The sequence below is a fragment of the Phaseolus vulgaris genome, chromosome 1, assembly GCF_000499845.2.
Source record: "Phaseolus vulgaris cultivar G19833 chromosome 1, P. vulgaris v2.0, whole genome shotgun sequence".
NCBI lineage: Eukaryota > Viridiplantae > Streptophyta > Magnoliopsida > Fabales > Fabaceae > Phaseolus > Phaseolus vulgaris.
Genome location: NC_023759.2, coordinates 43,494,403 through 43,517,550, shown reverse-complemented (window position 1 = coordinate 43,517,550; position 23,148 = coordinate 43,494,403). Strand labels below are relative to the sequence as shown.

The window sequence follows — 23,148 nt, the reverse complement described above, 5'->3', positions numbered from 1 at the left end:
TAAAGGAAATAATTATATAATTAAAATTAAACATATAAAATGTATTTATCAAGACAACGAATTCCTTTATATATATATATATATATATACACATCTACACAGGTATAGATAATTTTATTTATTACTTTAATAAATATTTTTAACATGAATCATCATTTCAAAGTAGAAAGTGATGGGTGAGTCTTTTCATTTTCTTTATATTCCCAGTTCCGTACAATCTAATTAAAACAAATAAGATGGGCCAGCTTTACGCGACAATCGCGTTTGGCTCCTCTTTCCTTCGCGTAGGGACTGGAAGTGATTTCACGGTGAGACAAAAAATGATGTGACGCATGGCCATGGGGCAACGCTTCCTCTTCCTCGCTTCTTTTATGTGCCTTCACTGTTCTTCATCTGCATGCTATTTATATTCTTATTTTTTTTAACTCTCAACAGTACATAGACAGGGTTTTTCTTCTATTTTGTTGATATTGATAAATCACTCTTTAACAGTAACAGAAACAGACTCGTACACATTTTGTAGTTTAATGTGGAATATCTGTAGTTAATTAATTTATTTATTTTGCAGTTTGTTTGTTTACTTGGAGGTAGCTGAACAGACTCGTAGTTTATATATACACCAAAAGTTGCTGGTGATCACAGTAAAGTGCGGGTTATTACGCAGTAGGGTTTTGGTTCATCTGAAATCACTGTGACCTAAGAGGTAACAAACTGATGTGTAAGAAAACTTGTACGGGAAACTGTTGTAAACTTCCTATTTTATTTTCTTGCTGATAAGCTGTTTTCGTCTTACTAAATTAAGAAAATGAATTTCTAGAAGGTCTCGTGGTTTTGTTTGTTCTAAAGGATGGTACTTTATCGTTAAAGAAATGAAGATAGAAGAACATGGTTTGGGTTTCGGATTATTTTTTCTAAGGTTATAACCCTTGAGAATAAACTTTACCGATTCTTCTCCTTTAATGTTTCAGGTAGTCCGTGATTCCTTGATCCCGTGATCAAATATCTGTGATATCATGAAAGATACTACGACCGAGAACCATACTGCTGTCTATGACATGAGCCATCAGACTCTTGTTATGGATGAAGTAGGTTTTGTGATTCAGTTGGCATTTTGATGATTTCTTTCATCTCATGCGGCACTGTCTTAATTTGCCACTGTTTGAATTAATGCCTAAATGTGCAGACCTTGAGTCAGTGGAGGCTATTTGTTTTAAATAAATAACAAATAATAATAGTAATTATCATGGAATGGAATGAAATGTCCGATTGAATAAAATGTGAATTGCAGAGATCTAAAAATGAAATGAATTGTATGGAAAGCAGTTAGCTGGTAAAAGACAATTTGACAATAGTGACAAAATTAGGGAGTATGGATTCAAATATATAAAATTAAGCAGCAAAATACAAACACTTTAGATATATGCTTGTGAAAAGTATCCTTGGGATGACATTGTTAGGGTATAAGGAGAATAAGAAATTAGTTAAGATAGTTATACTATTAATGAATTAGTTGATTGAGGTGTTAGTTTGGTATAAATAAGGGAAGAAAGAAGGATAGGAGAAAGGGGTATACGTGTCTTTGTATACTGACATTTAGTTCTTTGTGAAGGGGAAACCCTGGTAGAAGAGAGTATTCTCTTATTTCTCGTTATTTTCATCCCATTCAATAAAAATCTTTATTTTCTCTCTTTTCAATTCTTGGTTCCTAACAATTAGTCCAACTTTTCGGATCTTCGTGGGGGAGCCAGTGTCAAAGATGGAGGAAGCACAAATTTGGGCCAAGGGGAGTTGCCATCATTTGTGTGGGTAGCTCTAATTGGGTGGATTTGTAGGGCTGAAAAATTCTTTGAGGTACAAGAAATTCCTTAAATCCATAAGTTGAAATATGCATTCATGAGTATGGAGGGTGTGACAATACTTTGGTTTTATTATTGGTGGCAAGAGAGCCCAAATAAGACAATAAAGCTTGGATAAAAATTGTTGGAAAGTCTCACATCACTTGCCTCAATTCTTGGAGTGCGGCTTATATATTTTTTGGATAACTTAGCTTAATGCCAATTGGTTTTAAGATGAAATTTGACATGGTATCAAGTTTGTATCTCATTTTAGTAATTGTCTATTTCGGTAGGTTCATCTGGTTTGGCAAGCATATGTGGACGGGGTGTTGGAAAGTCTCACATTGTCTGTCTCAATCCTTAGAGTACATCTTATATATCTGTTGGGTAACACTACTCGATGCCAATTGATTTTAAGATGAAATTTGACAATTGTGGAAAGAGAGTACCAACATTTTAGAGCTAAACCACATGCAATACAAGATATTGAATGAAGAGCGTGATCTACATATGGCTGAACAAGGCAAATATAGCGTTGAGGGAACTGGGTTAGAATGCATTGAAGCAAAGATTAGTTCTTGTACAAGCAATCCACCTTTGATGGATTGCAAGATTTTGGGCTACGAAAACATTTTCTTGGTAACCCAATAGTAGAGTTGAAAATGAAGGAAGTTGAAAAGGAAAGATGCAACCAAGCATATTATTTTCAAATTCAGATTTGCATAAAAGTGTTGTTACTCGTTGAACCTAGATTCAATCATGAAGGTGGTTTGAACATAAATGGTATTAGAATCTTGGAATTTTAGCTTGCTTGGTGAACCTTTAGTATTAAACTTCGTTGCGTCTATGGATGATTGCTTGACGATGGAGTAAAGGAGAAAGGAAGGTTCAGAGGCAGGAAAAGTGATTCATGTTATACAAGGTCCATCCTTGTTCCTATCACCACCTTAGCCTTTGGATTTTTGCTTGCATGTAATGGCTATTGGGTTCCCATTCCTATGGTAGGAAAGCATATAAATGCTTTTAGGAGGACAAATGAAGATCATGGTGATGAAGATGAGCCATAGAATCTAGCTTCCATAATTCTAACATTGAGGACAAGGTTGATTTTAGAAGGGTATATTGTTAGGGTATAAGGAGAAGAAGTTAGTTAAGATAGTTTAGAATGTTAATGAGTTAGTTGGTTGAGTGGTAGTTAAATATAAATGTAGAGGAGAGGGACAAGAGAGAGGTTGATATGTTCATTTGTAGATTGAACTTTAATTCTTTGTAAAAGGAGAAATTTGCTTCATTATACCCAAAAGTCTCATGTCGTTTAGAGTCAAGATCAAGGATATAGTAGAAACACCATCCTCACTCAACCCACTGAAGTGCTTTTTCAGGAAAAACTGGTTATGGAGCCATCGACCACCGAAGGGGATATTAGTTTTTGGATGTGATGACCCTAATGATGTCTATGGGTTTGAGGTCAAAACATTGAAGCTAGAGAGACGACCAATACCACCCTTGTCCTTTAACCTTGATTGTGGGGATTGTTCCACTACACTCAAAAGTCTCATATTGCGTGCTTCGATTCTTGGAGTTCAACTTATATAGGGTAATTTCACTTAATGGCAATTGATTTTAAGAAGAAATTTGACATAGTCTGAGAGCCTATAATTCATCATGGTAAATCGTCTATTCTTCGATTTTTTCAGTGGTCTAAAGGTGAAATCTGACACATATTGCTTAGGAGATGAGGCCAAAGATAATTCATATGACCTTTCTCCCTTAATCTTCTAAGATGCCTTTTGAAGCCAAAATTGTGATGAAACCATCAAAACCAAAGTGAACAAATATGGAGGAAGTGCTCTCGATTTCTTGTTCTTTTCATCTTATTCAATAAAGAAGTCTTTTTTCTTTCTCATTTCAATTCTTGGTTGCTAACAATCCCCTCTTTCTATATATATGACAAAAACCTCAACCGACTAACTCATCAATATTCCATCTATTTTAACTAATTTCTTACATCCAAACATATATACAATGACTTTAATTGAACCAAGAATAGCAATCTGTGTTGACATACATAATTACTTAGTGGTTGTATTGATTTGACTCATACATCTTGCTAGGATGGAGGGGATGCCCGTTCTAAGTGCATTGAGGGATTGGCTAAAGAGTATACAAATAATGCACAAGCAAATTCTCATGTGAAAGATAAAAACCGGGGCAAGGACGTTGTATGTTCCAATTGCTTGGGTGGTGGAGTACTTTTGTGAGTTTCCATATTTCACCTTTAAATGGTTTTCACCTTTTTATATTTCTATTGTTCTCTTTTCTGCCTTCACAAATGTTTTGCTATGTAGAAACTCATTTGCTGCATTTTCCTCTGTAACTTCTGCTGTACTTTATTTCTTGGATGGAGTTTATGGTTTAATGACCCAAATTGGTCAGTCTGTTCCAATCTTTTTCTTATACCTGCCCTACTTTTCCATTGGGATTAATAACATTTTGTGGTAAAGATTTTACGAGATTTCAAACTTGTTAGTTACTTTCAGTTTGTAGTAACTGAAAGCATTTTGTTAAGATTTATTTCAATTGCAAATTTACGACAATTTGGACAATTTTGGATTGAATATGTTCTTTTACAAAGGAGTAGGTTCCTATGAATAATAATCAACTTCGAAGGTTTTGGAAAGATTATGTATTAAAATTTGTGGCTTTGACTGTAGTTTTTGTGGTTTTCCATCCCTATATTTTTAAAACCTCTGGGTTCATCTTCCAGTTTTGGAAATTCACTGAAAATAGTCTCAATAATGACTAACTTCATTAATAGTATGGTTGCTTTAGTGTCGAGTAGATAGCCACATGGTAAGTGTTGTTGCATGTGTTCTTTTAAAGAATGTATTTTGCCATAGAGAAAAATAAAATTTGATTTTAGTCCCCTTCAAATTTCAATTTTAGCCCCCCTTTGTTTATTTGATCTTGTTTTAGTCACTTTTGAATCTGTAATATCTTCTCCATTCCCTTTTACCTTCATCTCACCAACAACATTGCGAGATATAGTTCTAACCACTGCTAGGGATTATGACCATAGTAATCTCAAAGTCATGTTGTCTGACACTCTTCTATAGCTAACAAATACTTGGAGCTCTAATTCAACAGCTTCTGCAGCCTTCAAAAAACCTACTGGGTAACTAGATAATACATTTAATAAATTAATATCCAAGTCAACTTTTGATCCTCCACTATAGCACCATGTCAATTATAATAAGGCAAAAGAAATCAACAAATACCACGTCCTTTCAATCCTTTTGGGATTCCTTAGACTGCAACTCTACCTTTATCTTGTTGCAATTGACATTATGCCATAATGAAAAATTGAAAATTTTCTTTGGATAAAAACTTTTTTAAAATAACACTTGCTAAATGGTAGTCATGAAGACGCCATGTGTGACCCTTGTCACACATTGTCACTTGGTTGACACGTGTTGACCAATTTTACTTAGACTAAAAGAGTATTTAACCTCAAGATATCAGCACCAAAACGAGCATATCCTGAAATAATTGCTTTTAACTTCTACTTTTCTTTGTAGCAAGTAAAATTGTTTTTGTGCATCTGTCTTTGTTTAAAATGGACTTAGGCATTATAAATTAAGACATATTTGTTGTTGTCAATTGCTTTTGTTTATCAATGTGGAACTATATTTTAGATGTTGCTCTGGAAAAGGATGCCAGAAGAGGTACCATCCCTCATGTGTGGATCCTCCTCTCAAATACATTCCTTTGAGGTTTTGGCATTGTATCTGGTGCACTAAGAAAAAAAAAGAGTTTGGCGTGCATTCGGTTTCTGAAGGAGTGAAATCCATCTTGGATTCTAGAGAAGTGGTTTCAAATAATAAAGGTATGGTCTATAAAATTCCCATGCCTCCTGAAGTTTGCTAATAGGTATACCTCCCATTTTAGTCATTGAGATTGAAAGCGTTGGTCAATTTAATCATTAACTTTAAAGAATATTCACTCTTACGGCTAGCTTTACTAAAAGTAAATTACTTTAATCCTTTTCCACTTTCTATTTGCAAGAGAAAAGACTAGCTGAATGATGTTTTAGAAAGTCAGGGACCAATGTAATGGACACTGCAATTTCAGGGGCTACAATGGGAGTTTACTCTTTTTTTTTATTTCATCTACATTTCTTATTCATGGAAGTACATTAGATAATGCACGAGGTGATATTTGATAGTAAATAGCATGTTGCTAGTGATGCAAAGGGAGTACTTTGTCAAGTATCAAGGTCTCGCTCATGCTCACAACCGCTGGATTACAGAATCAATAATGCTTCTTGAGGCTCCTAAACTCTTGGCCAAGTTTAAGAGTAAACTGCAGGTTCAGTTACCCTTCATATTCTTTGGACCACCAATGGTTTGTTGTTTTGTTATTCTGTACTCTCTTTGGAATTATCCATGAAAATAATTTCTTCTTTGGTTGCCAAATTATCAGGTTACCAGGTGGAAAAGATATTGGAGTATACCTCACCGCTTACTGCTTAAAAGAGAAATTGTGCATTTTGATGGCCATGGTGACAATGATTCAGTTTGCTGTTATGAGTGGCTTGTTAAATGGACTGGTCTTGGTTATGATAATGCTACATGGGAGTTACAAGATGCTTCATTTTTGACATCAGCCAAAGGCAGGAAACTTATACATGATTATGAAAGTCGTCGAAAGAAAGTTGATAAACTGTCAAAAAGTCATTTTGAAGACAATGAGGTGCTTCTTTTAGTTTAACTTGATATACAAAATTTAATTTTATTGTATATGTTACAGTGCCATTTTTTACGAGTTTTGACAATCAAATTTTTAACTAACTGCATTTCATACACTTCTAAAAAGACAGAAGAACGATATTAGTGTCCGGAAGTTTTTAATTCTCTATAAATGGGCTTGTAGATAAAATTAAATGGGATAACATAGTTTTGTGACCTATAAAATATGGAACTATCATCTGCTTGGAGTAATGCTTTGTTATGAAAATTTCTGTTGCTTTGTTCAACTGAAGTTACTAGGGCTATTTAAAAAGTTGATTGGTTACCATGTGAATGAAGGAAAAACGTGGGTTGTTTTATACGAGCTATGTCCATTGTCAAATGGTAGGGATGGTAAAGAGTTGTATCATAAAATTGTTATTTTCACTTGTTTGAGACTGTTTCTTCCTGGCGCCATATTTGAGATTGTTGCTTCAGATAAATAACCACAAGTCAAGTTGGAAAACACCAGTAGTTGGAGATTCGAGTCATTTATGATTAGAATTAAACCCATGACTGAGATGATAGCTCTGATACAAAAAGCAAAATCTCAAATTTTATTAGCCAATTCACAGCCTTTACAAAACATGTCCTGAATGTATGCTAAAAGTATGTTTCTTTACTGAACAGTTTGTTTGACGCTGCAGGAGAGAAAAACTTTCGTTGCTGAATTATCAGTGTTGTCATTTGGATATTCACGAGGACTCTATAACCAGTATTTGAGTTATGTGAACAAGCTTCGCATGAGTTGGCACAAAGGCCAAAATGCTCTTATTGTAGATGATCAAATTGACCAGGTCTATTTTTTCTCCATATACTCTAGTTTTGTTGTTATATGGTAACTTTGTTTCTTAGCTGTTCAGAATTCATCCTTGTTTGTATAAAATATGTGATTTCTCCTGTATTTAGATAGTCAGTTATTAAATGAAAATTGTGGTGTTTGTAGTACTTCATTTAAATAGCATGAACCCAAAAAACTGTGAGTCAATCTGTCTGTTTTATTTGAGAAAATGTTCTCTATTTTCACAAGTAATTGTAAAAATGCTACCTTGTTTTAGATTTGTATAAGAAATGGTGAAAACAATGTTTTTGTCAAGAAAATGAAACACAATGAACAAACATCTGTGGAAGATAAGAGGACATGTGATCTGTAGTCTGCATAAAATTTAGTATGCTTCCTAGGGTTTGAAGATATTCTGTATGATATGTGCACAATTATAGTATATTAAAATGGACAAGCTCAACCCAGGGGGAGGGGAAGGAAAAGCGATTCATATTCACTCATCAACCAAACATGGTGGCTATTATTTTCTTTGGTGCTTATAGTAAAAATGGTGTCAGAAAATTGCAATGCCGATGCAAAGACCTTTTATAAGTATAATATTGCACTTGCTTTCAAAATGTCTAGGAAGTGTGTAGGTTTCAATAACTGTCAATTATTACAATGCATATTAGAATGCTTGATGTATTGTCAAACTACATTTGCAGGAGCGCATTATAAAGGTGATTTTGTTTGTATTATCTTTGAATTGTAATAGCAAGAGGCCTTTTCTCATCATCTCAACTTGCACTGCCCTCTCTGTATGGGAAACAGAGTTCTTACATTTGGCACCATCTGCCAATCTCGTAGTTTACAAGGGAAACAGAGATGTACGGAGTGGCATCAGGGCATTAGAGTTTTTTAATGAAGAAAATGGTATATTATTTCAAATACTGTTGTCATCTTCTGATATTGTTGTTAAGGTATTTTCTTATATCTAACAGCTTCATCTGATAAGTGACTTCAGAAACAATTGTAAATTCTACAATTTTGTTTCAAAGTAAAAACTATTAATTTTCTTTTTGTGCTCATTATGTTTTAATACAGGACTTACATGAACTAAGATGCATTCCATGGGAAGCAATAATAATTGATGAATGCCTGCAATCCAGAATTTCAGGACACTTGGACAGTATCAAGATTCTAAAAACTGAAATGAAGCTCCTTCTTGTTAGTGGACAAATAAAGGTAAACCATTTGTGTTTGATATTGATATTTTCCATCCTATTAACTTTTATGCGATGTATTTTCAGGAAGATCGATCTGATTATATCAAACTGCTTTCATTCCTCGAGTCTGCACATCATGGGTCAAGTATTACTCCAATAGAAACTTCTTTCAATGCTAGCATTTCCAATTTGAAGAGCCAATTGGAAAAATATGTTGTATTCAAATGCAAATCTGGCTCTACTAGGTTTGTAGAGTATTGGGTTCCTGCCTGCCTTTCTCATTTGCAGCTTGAGCAGTATTGTTCAATTCTGCTTTCAAACTTAATGTTGTTATGCTCAGGCCAGAAGACCGACTCAGTTGATGCCCTCCATGAGCTTATTATCTCAACAAGGAAGGTAGACACGATAAGAAACAAAATTTCAAATAAGCTAAAATCTCGTGTATCACACATTTTTTGTCGTCAACTTTTAGTTCCAACATTCCTTTCTTCGTATTACTTCAAATTTTATAAAAGCTATAACTAAAAGCATTGTTAATACGACAATATGATCATAGTTATACATGTGATTTGATTTTATAGTGCTGTGATCACCCTTATCTCCTGGAGCCGGCACTGCATAATTCTGTTGTTCAGGGTCTACCTGTTGAAGAACATTTAGATATTGGCATTAAAGCAAGTGGAAAACTGCTACTTCTTGAAAAAATCCTTTTGGAAGCAAAAAGACTTGGGTTAAGGGTGTTAATATTATTTCAGGTAGTTATCTATTGAAATTTCTTGTTTGTTTATTATTTGTTGTATTATGGTGAGTTTATTGACTTGTTACATTGAGAACGCTTTTAATGCTGATTGCTTGATTGTAATATTGTGCATGTTTCCTCATTGATGTAATACTCATCTACCTACTAATATTTTGTTTATATACAAAATTATGGGATGATTTGATAATACAGATATTGCTTGCTATAACATTGTTGTTTTAATCAGTTAACATAGCAGGTCATATATGATCATAATATCGTATACTTATTATTCTATAGATTTTAACTTATACAGTACGTTTTTGTTTTTTATTAATGTTTATGATTATTGTTGTTGTGGTTGGAATTTATACGAGCAGTATCTCAGTTAGCAACCTGTCTTTCAACAGAAAGTAGAGAATATGGTCAAATTTCCCTCCCTTCATAGCATTCAATATAAAGAGAGCAATAAGTTTTTTTTTTTTTTGCTTTTTGACCAGGATGTGTCTTTCACTTGTAACTAGCAATAAATTCCTACATAGCATACCTTGGGTATTGTTGCAACTAGGACGCCCTTCCAACAATTGCGGTATCCTTTTCCAAATGATCATGGTATCCTTGACCTAGAAACCTTAACCCTATGGATGCGAACCAAGATAAGTAGTTATTCCAGTTGAGTTTTGCTGTGGTAATAGTAGGAGTAGCAGCCAAAAAAGTAGAAATAGTAGAATCCATTCCAGAGACAGAGCCACAAACAAACATATTTGATAGGGAAAAAATCCTAAGCTGTGAGGAGAGAGCCTTGACCGGCTGTCCTAGTGTGTTGAACTAGGAAGACAAGGGCATAAATGTGCCTAGAAGATGCCAACAAGATAAATGACAGTGGTCCGGTGTGATTCCGACACCAGGACGGTGGCAGGTGGGACAAATGCGCCTGGTGAAGGGTTGACAGAGATCTGCACATCGGGAAGTTGTGATCACATGCCCACTGGGTTTAGGTCACACTCCTTGAGGCTCACCTAACTCTGACTGTGTCAGACAAAATGACAGCGGAGGATGATGGCTAGAGACATTGGGAAGTGGTGGTCTGGTGATAGGACTCTTGATACCAACTTGAATTTGGATGTGATAAAATCACTGAGTACTACTCCTTGATGTGCATATATATATATATATATATATATATATATATATGAAAGAGAGAAGAGGTATATCCTATAACACTGAACCCTTAGGCTAGGTACATACACTGAAATGGCTGCTTTATGAAAGCTGTATAATACCATAACAATCATAATTTTAACAAATACCATTTAATTTTTGGAGAGGAATTATGAGAGCCAAAGCTTGTATAATTGATTGATCATAATTACAAGAGTTATAAAGGTAGAGCTGCTCAAGAGAGATCCTAACCATCCTGATATTACAAAATAAATATAAAGGTAAGATAGGATGAAAATAAAGTAGAATAAAATAAACTCAGATCTGAATAATTTGACCCTGATCTTTGCTATCTAAATCTTCTAGAATTCTTATTTAAATTTAAAATTTAATGTAAAAGCACAATTGTGGTCAACAATTTGATATCGGATTATTGAAGTTGGCCTCTCTCTGTTCTTACTTTAGGCTGTGAACAGTGATTGGAGTCTATTGTCTACTATTTGATGCTGGCTATTGTCAAGAATACTATTGGAATTTTGATAGAATCAGATCCACCTTGCATTCTTTTAAGTTTGCCACGAAAATAGGAAGGCCATGTCTGGCATATAAAATTTGTCATCCAATTTTGATTTCTTGATGCTGAAATTTTGAGAGTTCTTTAAAGTAGATTGTCAGATACTTCGTGAGTACGGCATTATCTTTTACAATGATATCAGAATATGATTTCCATGAAATGCAAAAACTTGAAGCAGTGCAAGTACGTTGTCAGTACTGCATCTTTGTTGACTTACTATTGAATATGAAAATAGTCTCTCTTCCTATACATTCTACCTCGTGAATATATGAATTTTCTGGCTTTTTTAGTTATTACTTATACTACATGTCTAGGGTTTAGAAATACGAATTGCTGTCAGTACTGCGTCCTTGTTGACTTACTATTGAGTATGACAATAGTCTCTCTTCCTATACATTCTACCTTGTGAATATATGAATTTTGTGTTTTTTTTTTCCAGTTACTATTTATGCTGCATGTATATACGAGAATTGTTGTTCCCATTAAAACAAGGTATTGCATTGTGGTTGTTAATTGTCGTGGTTGTGGTTGTAACCTGATTGTTTAAGATTTTTGAGGATTCAGTTAGCTCTTTTTCATTTTGAAAAACTACAGTCAACTAGTGGTTCTGGATCGATTGGAGATATTTTGGATGATGTTCTCTGTCAGAGATTTGGTAAAGATTGCTATGTGCGATATGGTAGAGCTTATACCCCTAAAACAAAGGAAGCCGCTTTAGACACATTTAATGATAGAGATAGTGGAAAATTTGTCTTCTTGATGGAAAACCGTGCTTGTCTCTCTAGTGTTAAGCTTTCTTCAGTGGACACTGTTATATTGTTTGACAGTGATTTTGACCCACAGAATGACCTAAGAGGCTTACAAAGAATGTCTATCAGCTCGAAGTTGAAACAGTTAACCGTTTTCAGGTTGTACTCATATTACACGGTTGAAGAAAAATTTTTAATGCTTGCGAAGGAGGGTATATCTCTTGACAGTAATGTGCGGTTGATTAGCCAGAGTATTTCTCACACACTTCTAAAATGGGGCACCTCCCATTTGTTCAATAAGCTGGATGATTTGCATGCCAGTGTAACTTCTGTTTCTACTCCAGACATTGCAGATCAATCACTTCTACATGATGTACTCTGTGAATTATCATCCCAATTGGTTTGTGGTGCTGATGATATTGATTGTCATGAATGGTCATTCATATCAACAATACAGCAGAATGGAGGGGATTATGCGAGGAACATTCTATTGCTAGGAGAAAGAATAATGAAGGGATTGGGCAGTGAGCCACGTGCTTTTTCCTGGAGTGATCTCCAAGGAAGGTATCCTCAATGGAAATTTTTGTCTGTTTCATCTCAGAGGATGAGGAGTAGGGCCAAACATTTTGATTACATACTAAACGAATCTGACTGTGAAGATCATACAATTATAGGAAAGAGGACATCATCAAATGCTTCCAAGAAGAGAAAAGTGTCCCGGGATGATGTTGATCATAATTTGAAGAAACTGACCAAGGATAAAGTTGACCCCAATTGGAGGAAAGCGTCCAAGGACGTTGTTGAAACAGAGGGGAGGGAACTGTCAAATCATGCCATTGATCCTAAGACTAGGAAGGTGTTCAATGATATTGTTGATTCTTGGGGCAGGAAAATGTCCAAGAATATTCAACCAAGGTCGAGGAGCAAGAAGAATTCAAGTGTTGCCAATAGAGCAAGTAAATCAAATGGTATGACTAGTTTTTTTCTTCCACTTTTATAGTCTTTTATTTATTCCTTCAACCAACTTTTTACTTGCAAACCATTAGTTTTATTCATGGCAGAGTTATTTTTTCGGGGTGTGGTGGGAATGTTCTGAAAGGTACATGCTACCGCTAATTTATTTTCATACCCTCAGGTAGTTCAAATGGTTTGCCTAGTGTACTTGATTCCACAGGGCATCCTTTGGCCAATGCAACTACAGGAGGAACTGCAGCAAACATGCAACTTTCAGAGAAAAGGAAACTACATGACGGACCAAATAGCATCAAATTCTTGCCAAAGTCGAATGTATCAGGTCTTTGTGACATTCTACATTTTCCGGTAGGGTCTCAATACTTACTTTACTAACCTTTGCTAAACATGCATTCTTTTTATTAAAACTTCAATAGAACCTTCAGGTGGGGGTCATGACTCCCCATCTTGGTACAAGCATACTTTCTCGGGAGTCTTGGTTGAATCACTCTAAACCAGTTTCAAATCTTTCTCCTTTCAAAAGTATTAGAAATGAAATGGCACAACTTCTCCCCAAAACCTAACAATTTCCCGACCAATGTGAGACATCTTAACATCCACCTTCATCCATCGGATTGAATACTGGAGTGTAAAGTCTGCAGTGGCTTAGCGTGAAGACTGGAGCAAGTATAAAATTGTATTAGAAATGAATCAGGCACAACTTAACACTCAAAGCTTAGTATAGTTGTAGTTGGAACCTAGATATCTTAATAGTTTTAGTATAGCAGTAACCAAAGGTCTATCATACATGTTCAAGTGTGCAGTACACCATTCATGCAAGTATGTGGTACGCAAGGGGTATATATATTCTGTATGCAATGGGTTTGTTACAGATTTTTATACTATGCCTCAAGTTTCTTTTCTTGCATTCTCAAACCCATTAAAACTAAAATAAGAAAACTACAATAATGCTATGAAAAAAGGGAAGATTTATCATCTTAGTTTACAACCATCATCTACAACACAAGTCTTGTTCCATTGGGTGATCGTAGCTACTTGAATCACATGATGCCATTTGTCTCAGTTAAAGATACAATCCTTTGATATATTATTCACTATAAGATTCCTTTTAACAACTTCTTCCAATGACCTTCCTTGTCTCTCTCTCTCCCTTTTCACAGGACAAAAATAACCATGCAATCTACTCCCCTCTGGTGCTGGTGCTTCCATTGACCTTCTCTGTATATGTGTTTAACTAATTTTCTACATCTTTTCCTCAGTTAGTGTTACACTAATATCTGCTCATATACAATCATTTTGCATCGTGTTCTTTCTTGTGTGGCCACATATCCATCTGAGCATTCTCATTATGCTATTCTCAACTCTTTTGGCCCAATGTAGTTCAACTCGTATAACTGGGTTATTAACAATATGATAAAACTTGGTTTTGAGCTTTGTAGGTCTTTGTTGATCATAATTGACCTTGATGCTTTTCTTCATTTGGTTTCATGTGTAGAAAAATGTCAAGGTTGTTGCCCTGAGGATTCTTGAGGACATATTCAAACATTACAATGTTAATTGCCAAGAAGTTTCTACTGTACAGGCTTTTGAAATATCTGTGGTTAGTATTTACTCTGAATTTTTATAACATTAGTAGATGGTCACTTCGATTATGGACGAATCATTGTGCATCTTTTGAGAAAGAAAGGAGCTACTAGAACTAATATATTTCTTTTTTCTTTTTAATTCTTCTGCAAATAATTTGAATTCTTACTACCTTGTACATGTTTAGTGGTTTAAGCTCCCCAGTTGTTCATAATGCATGTCTACCTCAAACTAGGCATGGCTAGCAACAATTACTTCTAGAGAAATTTTGTTTTAGCTTATACATTTTGTAGCATATTGATAGAGCATTTTTGTGACACCTAGTTTATCAAACAAAACTAAGTTCCCCTTGAAATGTAATATAGGTCAATAATCTAGGTCGAATCCTGAGAACACATCTTGATTGAATCCATTGTTTGGTATTCTTTCTTTCCTAAATTAAAATTGGGGGTTTTGGATGGAGATTAGAATCAAGAAGAAACGAAAATGTAGTAGACCGTCTACCAACAATTAAACTGTAGATACTGAAAAATAAATGAAATTGTGCAAAAGAATTAAATGTAAACTAGAAACGTAAATAAAAAATTGGAATTAAATAGATAGAAACTAAAATTATAGTGAAGAAACAAAAACAAAGTATGTATTAGAAGGTTAAAAGAAAAATTCACTAGACGATTCAAGTAATACATGAATTGAAACTACAAACTAAATTTAAAGCAAAAGGTGAAACACAAATGAATTCGTAAAGTGTAAAAACAAGGCAACTATTAGACCGTCTAGTCAACAACTAGACCGTCTAATAGTCTCAACAACACAAAATGGAGCGCTAATGGAAATGTAAAAGGCAGAAATGTAACGTGCAATAACTGTAAACAACAAAAATTGTAATCAATCCGAAATTGAAAAGAAATGAAAGAATTTCTTAAGGCGAGAAACAATGAAACTGATGACTAAAACCAGAAACAGGAAACAGAGCATAACTGGACTTTAAATTGCAATTGTAACAAAGCTGAATTGTAAATGAATTAAGTGCAGAAATTGAAAATTTAAATGCCAAATAGTAAACAAACAGAAATTAAAAGGAATTGTAGTAAAGATAAGAAAAATTCTTTCGGGAAACGCTCAAGAGTGAATAGAAACCATGGTCAAGTTATCTTCAATCTTGAATGCAAGAAACCCATGTTTGAATTCCTTGTTAAATGAAGAAAATACAGAACCAATCAGTTTGTATATTCAAAGAAAGTAGTTCTCACTCGAGAACTGAATTCTAAACGATTTCAAAGAAGAAAACAACTTGGATAGAACATCGTCTAACACAATTTCAAGTTTGCTGTCACCCATTTTCAGAATTCAATTATCTTCCAAATGTAAAGTTGTAGAATCAATAGCATAAAAGAAGATCAAGCGTAAGGAGTAGAAGAGAAAATTAAGAACTCGAATAGTCAAATCTGAAAACTCAATACACTAGAAGACAGTACAACTGAAAACTGTAAAAACTGAAATGGAAATGCTAAGTTGTCTATCTACCGAATTCTCTCCTTTTTCTTAAGTTCTCTATTTATAAGGTTCTGAATCACTACAAATGGATGGGCCCAAGCTAAAACAAAAATCGGGCCCACCGAAAATCTATTACAACAAGTCCCTACTGTCTTCCAGCCTTTAGACCGTGTAATGCCTTCTGTGCAGCAGATTTGTGATTTATTCCTTTAAGCTTAGAACTTCCAATCTTCATCATCCTATTTTCTTCATTAAAGCTCCATAAGTCAAAGATCAACTCGAAAATATCCCTACAAAAATCATAAGCAACTAATCAGACTGTCTATGCAAAATTTGAGCGGAAAAAACAGTTTTTATACAAACTTTATTACAACCCTTATTTACTAATGAATATACAAATCTATGCTAAAAATCAGAAAATAAGAAAGATAAAAAAATAAGCCTATAAAAACATGAGCACTTAGAGTGTTATCACATATTTCCTACACCTATGACGAATTTTTGGGAAACTGCTGGAATGTTGTGTGAATTTTTATGAATGTTTTGACTGTTAAGTTATGGTAATTTTGTCAGTAGGGTATCCAGGATAAACCATCCACCTTGGAACTGGCATAGCTTCCTTAAAAATAAAATAAAGAATTCGCGATTCACTCTTGCATTTTATCTTTTTCTGTCTCAAATCATGTTTGAGTTCGAATTGTCAGCCACACTTAATATGTTGCAAACGGTGTTTTGGGTTGCTAAGTTTTGCACTCTGTTGTTTATGTGAATACTTGTTTGGAGAAAACTTTGTTTGTGAAACAAATATTACTAGTCATTAAGCATTATATCATACTTGTGTGATGAAGTCTGTGTATCTTAGTGTTGGCTGGCAGCTTCTTTGTTGAAACATGAGATTGATAGGAAGGATTCACTCACTCTAGCAAAACTGTGCTTGAATTTCAATTGCAATGAAGAGGAAGCCACAGATGTCTACTCAGAACTGTGGAAACATGTGAAGAAATTTTCTAATTATATACCGAATGGACCGTGTGTTGAGAAATATAATACAAATGGTGCTTCAGAAACTACCATGCCTGAGCTGAATAATTTGACGGAGGAGAGGCAGAATGATTTTCTGGATACTTGTGTTACAAAACTTGTGAAATCTGTCAATAATGAACATGATCTTACAATGAAATCTCCCACAACAGGGGTTTCATGTGACCAGACTTTTACTCTTGGAATTTGTTCATTTCCAAATACACCCACTAGTTTTCCTGTGGAAGCAATTTCTCTCTCCTTGGAGTTTGGCTCTGAAGATGACATCATGGAATCTACGCCCTTAATAGCTGCAGAAGATTCAGCTCTTGAGCATGGGGGTAATGATGTCAACCCTCTTACTGATTATTTGGAAAAACAGAGTCCTATTAGAAGTACAGATATTACACAATCTGATGGCAAAGTTTGTGAAGATCCTCAAGTTTTAATGAATGAATTGGTTGCTATTGAGAATGCTATGAATATGTCTACTCATTCTTTGCAGCTTGACAGTGTTGAGGCAAATGCTGTAACTTCCATTGGTTCTGCTGTTCCTGAGGCCAGACTGTGGGGCAGTGTAATGAGTCCTGTATGTAATGAGTCAATTGGTCTGAAGTTTGCTGAGACAACCTTATATACACAACCATCGGATGCTAATTTGTGGCCGTTGCCTCAGGTTAGTAGTTTTTTGTACAAGAAGCCTTCTGGTGTTATTTTTTTTTATGTTTATTGATAATCTGTGTTTTAGAAACAAAACAACAAACTGTGGTCACTTTGTGTTGCCTTGTGAGCATGGCAACAAACTTGAAAGTCATTATCTACACCACTTGGGTGGTTAAGATTTTAATTCTTTCTTCTATATGACTCTAGTTTCTTGCCGAACATTTTTTAGTACAATCCAGGCTTTCCTTTTTCTTCCGTTTTCATTTATATTTCTATTGGATTATTATGATGAGCTTGTGGTTTAACTACATGTTTAGCATAATGATCTTGAGCAAATGCGATATAGCTCTTTTAGTTAATATTTCGTAATGTAAAAGCGTCTACTATCAGGTTCTTCAACATGTTAAAGGAAAAAGGATGTATCTCTCACCTAAAATTGTTTAGAGGGATCCTTTTCTTCTACAACGACCACATTAACAGCTCTTTTTGAACATAGTTTTACACTTCCTTTAAACTAAAATGATAATCCAATGCTGTCAAGACTCAAGATCAAGATCCTACTTGGGGTTTGGAGGGGGAAGGGTGTGGCAACATCACAAAACATAGGGTGGTAATAAGGATCATAAGATCCTGCCAATGATATAAAAAATTCCACTTGCAGGATTGAGAATCTCACTTGATCCCATGATCTTGCTGCTGCAATTTTGCTTCAATCTCACCCAAGTCCAATTTCAAGTTTAATCTAGCTCGCAATGAGTGTGGGACCATAATATTGTGAGTTTATGATCTATCTCACAATCTCAAAAACATTGCTTTGCTCTAACCACATTGAGCTCTTTATATTTCTTTATTTGAAAAGTCTCTGAACCTAGTATACAATTTAACCTCCATTTACTAGAATGCCTTGGCAGTTTCTATATTTTTTATACATTGGCATTAGATGTGCACTTGACTGATGTGTATTCTGTTTATGAATCACATTGATGAGCCGCTCCCACATGCATTGGATAGGAAAACAGAAAAATGGGCCTAGCAATACTAAGGCATGGTGAATGAGAAGTAAAAAGGGACAAGGATGGAAATATGATGAAAGAAACAGAGTGGAGGCATGGAGAAATTGGTTGAAAGGGGGAAATCTCTAATATAGTATGCACAGTTGGCTAGAGGAAATTGGGGGATGTAAAATCTATGGTTACTTGAATAAGAGTACAAGCAACTATATTTATACTGTTACTGTGCAGTTTACTATGCAAGCTAAGCCTACACATTATAGGTTACCGCAAAGTCTAACTAACTGTTAGTTAGTTACAACAAAGATTGAACTAGAAAGATCCTAAGAAAGCTACCAGGAAAAACCCATGTATAAATTAACGTTCTTCCTCAAACTTGTGGGTTTATTACAGTTTTACGTTGACAGCAGTGAACATTATTTACTGAACATTAATCACCGATTAGAGATCAGTAGTGAAAAGTAGAGACCATTAACACCCAAGTTTCCTTTTAGGCGAACTTTACAAGAGTTTTGTGATTTGACAAGACAATGAAAGGGGTAAAACCCAGCATACAGTTATCAAGTGAAAACTCACTAACACTCACAAGATTTTTGGTCATGACATGACGGGACAAATGGATGAGATTAATTCTAGAATTGATAGAAGATGGAAAAGATGCTGAACTAACAGAGAGAACAGGCAAACTTGGACCATTTCCAAGTATGATTATTTGGTGTGTAGCACCTTTATCAACATACCATGGTTGAGACTGATAGTTGGTAGATTAGTTAGCTGCTCATAGGTTGATACTGCCAGGGATGACTTGGTTGACCATGGTTAGGGTGAGGAAACTCAATAGGAGTTGAAGAATGATGTAACAAATGCATTTGTTGAGGAAGCGGAGATTGCAGACATGGGCTTCACATCAAATTTGTAGCACCCTTGGCATTAAACTGAACGCCTACCTTTCCACCAGAACAACCTCTCATATGGGTCTGAACGTCTGCCTTTTCACTGTTACTGAGTAGCTTACTAAGCACAGCTAATCCACATTACAGTTACAATCTTACTAAGTCTAACTACGAGTTAGTCAATCACAACTAGCAGGAGAGACCCATATCTACACTAACAGGGGAAGAGAATTGGATAATGTATAGTGTTCATTCCTATTTTGATCTTTAGTTTTCCTTAGTCTATTGTGTCATCAGATTTGGCTGTTTTCTAGTTTAGTAGTTTCCTTTGCTGTAAGGAGGAGCTCTATTCTTTTCTAAATTGAAAATAAGTATAGAAGTTTCTGTCTTGTAACACATTATTATATAGACTGTGGTGGGACTTGATTGATCTGAATTATTCTTCCCGTGCCCCCACTTCATTAGATAATAAGTTAAAGAAAAAGCAAGATAGATTGCTCTGCATACTCTTGTTCAAATAATACCTTGACGTGTCCTAGATTCAATTGCTAAAATAATGTTAAATGTAAGAATATAGACTGCCTATTGAATTGTTTGACTTGAGGTTACCGAAAAGAAAGATTTTCTTTATTATTTTAACAGAAATATAATTATTTTTATTTTATTATAATAAATAAGATAAAAGGGCCATGGGATGTTTATTTGGAGTGCTCTGAAAATATTCTCATCATATGCGTCCACACCTGTTCCTTGTATCTTTCAGATAGCAACGTCTGATATTCCATCTATTCCGGAGCACAATTCAGCTAGTACTGTCACGCCTCTAGATGATATTTTTTATCATAATCGTGAGGATCATTGTTACATTCATGAGGCTGAAGTAATATTGGAAGCACCAAACGACCTTGTGGAACCAGTTAACTCTTCCTTTGGTTCACCTGTGATACTGCAACCATTCACAAGTGTGGCCATGAATGAAAATATGACACATGTACCTGACAGCTTTACTATTCCTGGATATATGAACAGTGGTTATTTTCAACATCACCATGTGGCATCTGAAATATCCCACCTTGCCTACCTAGACTCACTACTGGATGAAATGGAGAGAATAGAAAACACGAATGAAGAAGCCTTCATAGATCCACTACTAATTGAAATTGAGAGAATAGAAAAGGATAATGAAGAAGCCTTCAAGATACATGAGCAGAAGGTACGAGCAGCAATCCATTTCTTTCTTTACCCCACATCTTTCTTAATATTATCTGTGAGTTCCGGTTCCTTCTACTTTCAGCTTACATTTTGTTTCTTTGTGGAGCAGATATCGCTGCTTCGATCTGAATATGAAAAGGAGGTTGAAAAATTGAGTGAAAAGTACAGGATTTTGCTTCAGAATGTTGATACTGAAGGAGCACTCAAAAAAATGGAACTTGAGACACAATGTAAGTTAGTGTTGAGCAGTGAGGTATTAGCTGAAGTTTGGATCCATATGCTTGATGGTTGTGAAAGGGCTGTGGGACAATGCTCAGAACAAGGTATCGAGATCATGGTTTGTATATTTGTTGAGTCTGTTAATTATCCATTTACTGTATAATAGTTATTAGGTAGAATAGAAACAGATTAGGGAAATTAATGGAAAAAATTCTACATTAATTATCCCGTATACCTAGATATTTATAATCTAGACTTATTTACCATGAGTAATCACCCAACTTCCCTCCATTAGAATCCAAGGCAGGAATTCACCAATCCAGATTTAAATGTATTCTAGACTCATTTACTAACTTATGCACCGTGTTTTTGCTAAACACAATTCTTTCAGCTGTATAGCTAACCTGACTTTTTATTTTTTAGTTGTTTGTACCTAAACTGCATAATTATTGATGTGGTGAATGCACCTTTGCGTGCCTATTATTTGTGTTTCATGCATATGCAACTCCTGAATCTACTTGGTAGTCTTCTTCCCTTCTGCAGAGAGGAATGCCTAGTTCTCATGTCACTGCTCCAGTCCACTCATAACCCATCCTTGTTCACTCCTACGGTGATGGTCAAGGTCAAACCTTGGACAGCCATCCATCCAGAAGAAATCAACTCACTTGTGCAATAATTCAGTTGTGCAATAATTTTCCTGATGGCTACAATTTACTTGTCCCCTCTGCAGCCGCTTCATCTTCTTCAGCAATTGCCTTGACATTATATAGAATTGCAACCTTAGTATCGTGAAAAATTATCTGTACACCAAATTCTGAACCAGTGTAGTCGTCTGGTGAAATGAATGTAAATACGTTATATAACTGAACAACTATTAATTTTTTTTGTTATGTGCTCCCGAGTATATGAAACAAGAAAATATATTATTATTAGAAAAGAAAATATTTATAATGTTGAATAAATGCTTAAACTGTTTTAAATTGTTTAATAAGGTTTAATCAAGGTTATCGAACTTAAGAGTTTATAAAAAGTAAAAAAAGTCGTGGAAGTTCTGGAAACTTGGTCAGGGAACTTGGCTCCTAAACTCTTAAGAGTTTTAGTTCATATGAAAAAAAATATATATACAAATAACATGGTAATTTAACATTTTAATAATATAATTAAGCAAAGTACTTAAAAAAAAGTTCACACTACTAAAATAACTAAAATTACATAATTTCAAATTATCCCGAATAAAGAAGTTCATGCAAATATTATAAAACATAAATTGTTAAAATATAAAGATTAAATAATTAGAAATAGATAAATGTTAAGTTTCAATGTCTAATTCTCAATAATATCATTATTTGCATCATCATTTTCATCATAATGTTGATCACCATTGGTCTCAAAAATTATACTATCAAGATCAAAAAGATCTAGTGTATCTAGTGTTGTATCTCATTCTAATTAATATCATCATTTTTGTCATCATCTTCATCATAATGTTGATCACGTAAATTGGCCTCAAAAGTTATACTATCAACATACATCAAGTGTAGAGTTGTATCTCTTATTGCTCCATCTTCTATATTAATCAAATTGAGTTAGCTCAATCGCAACAACATCATCATTTGCTTCAATATCATCGAATGGAATAATAATATTTTTTCTAATTTGTTTATTCTTTAACTTTAATTTATACATCACATAAACCAAATAAGTTATAATTTTTTTTTATCTTTCTTAATATTATTAAAATTACATTTAATCTTTTCTTTTGCACAGTCAATCTCAATCACCTTACATATAAAAAATTTATTGTAGGTTTTATATCTGAGTTTACCAATCTTAGGATCATCATAAGAGTGAGAATAACTTTAAGGCACATGAAGAGACATTCTTCCAAAACTTTCAATACTACATTTTCAACCTTTTTTCCCTGATGTGAAGTTTTAAACTTGATTGTTTTTTACTCTTCAAAGCTAATATATGGTCTATAATGATGTTTTCAACACATGAAGACAAGCTAAAGTTAAATAAGTCATGACAAATTTAGTTATATTTGGTCTTATCAAGTATTTCTTTTCTAAAGCTAATTAGCATTGTTCTACCATAAATATATGTGATGATTTTTCTTCCTTTCTTGATAATATTTTAATAGACTTTCAAATTCTTGTCAAAATCTTCAAATATCAAATTAATGCAATGGGAAAGGGATCTAATACATCTCTTCCTTATTTTTTTTTGCATTAATAAATCTCT

The 23,148-nt window shown here is 34.4% G+C and overlaps 1 protein-coding gene across 9 annotated transcripts; it reads left to right on the top strand.

Annotated features, from left to right (window-relative positions):
• The first annotated feature begins 224 nt into the window (after positions 1-224).
• LOC137814460 (uncharacterized) lies at positions 225-21,855 on the top strand. Of its 9 annotated transcripts, none has more exons than XM_068617224.1 (19): positions 225-308; positions 569-703; positions 969-1,085; positions 3,950-4,092; positions 5,531-5,721; positions 6,079-6,203; positions 6,318-6,587; positions 7,270-7,419; positions 8,111-8,365; positions 8,490-8,630; positions 8,696-9,007; positions 9,193-9,366; positions 11,680-12,802; positions 12,970-13,154; positions 14,302-14,406; positions 16,750-17,583; positions 20,237-20,686; positions 20,795-21,008; positions 21,448-21,855. In XM_068617224.1, exons 3-19 carry the CDS (start codon positions 1,014-1,016, stop codon positions 21,459-21,461), a joined length of 4,758 nt encoding a protein of 1,585 aa, XP_068473325.1. In that variant the 5' UTR covers positions 225-308; positions 569-703; positions 969-1,013; the 3' UTR covers positions 21,462-21,855. The 9 variants fall into 9 exon arrangements, with proteins under 9 accessions (XP_068473325.1, XP_068473323.1, XP_068473322.1 ...); XM_068617222.1 differs by having other exon boundaries at positions 21,430-21,855; XM_068617221.1 differs by having other exon boundaries at positions 6,061-6,203.
• The last annotated feature ends 1,293 nt before the right edge of the window (positions 21,856-23,148 follow it).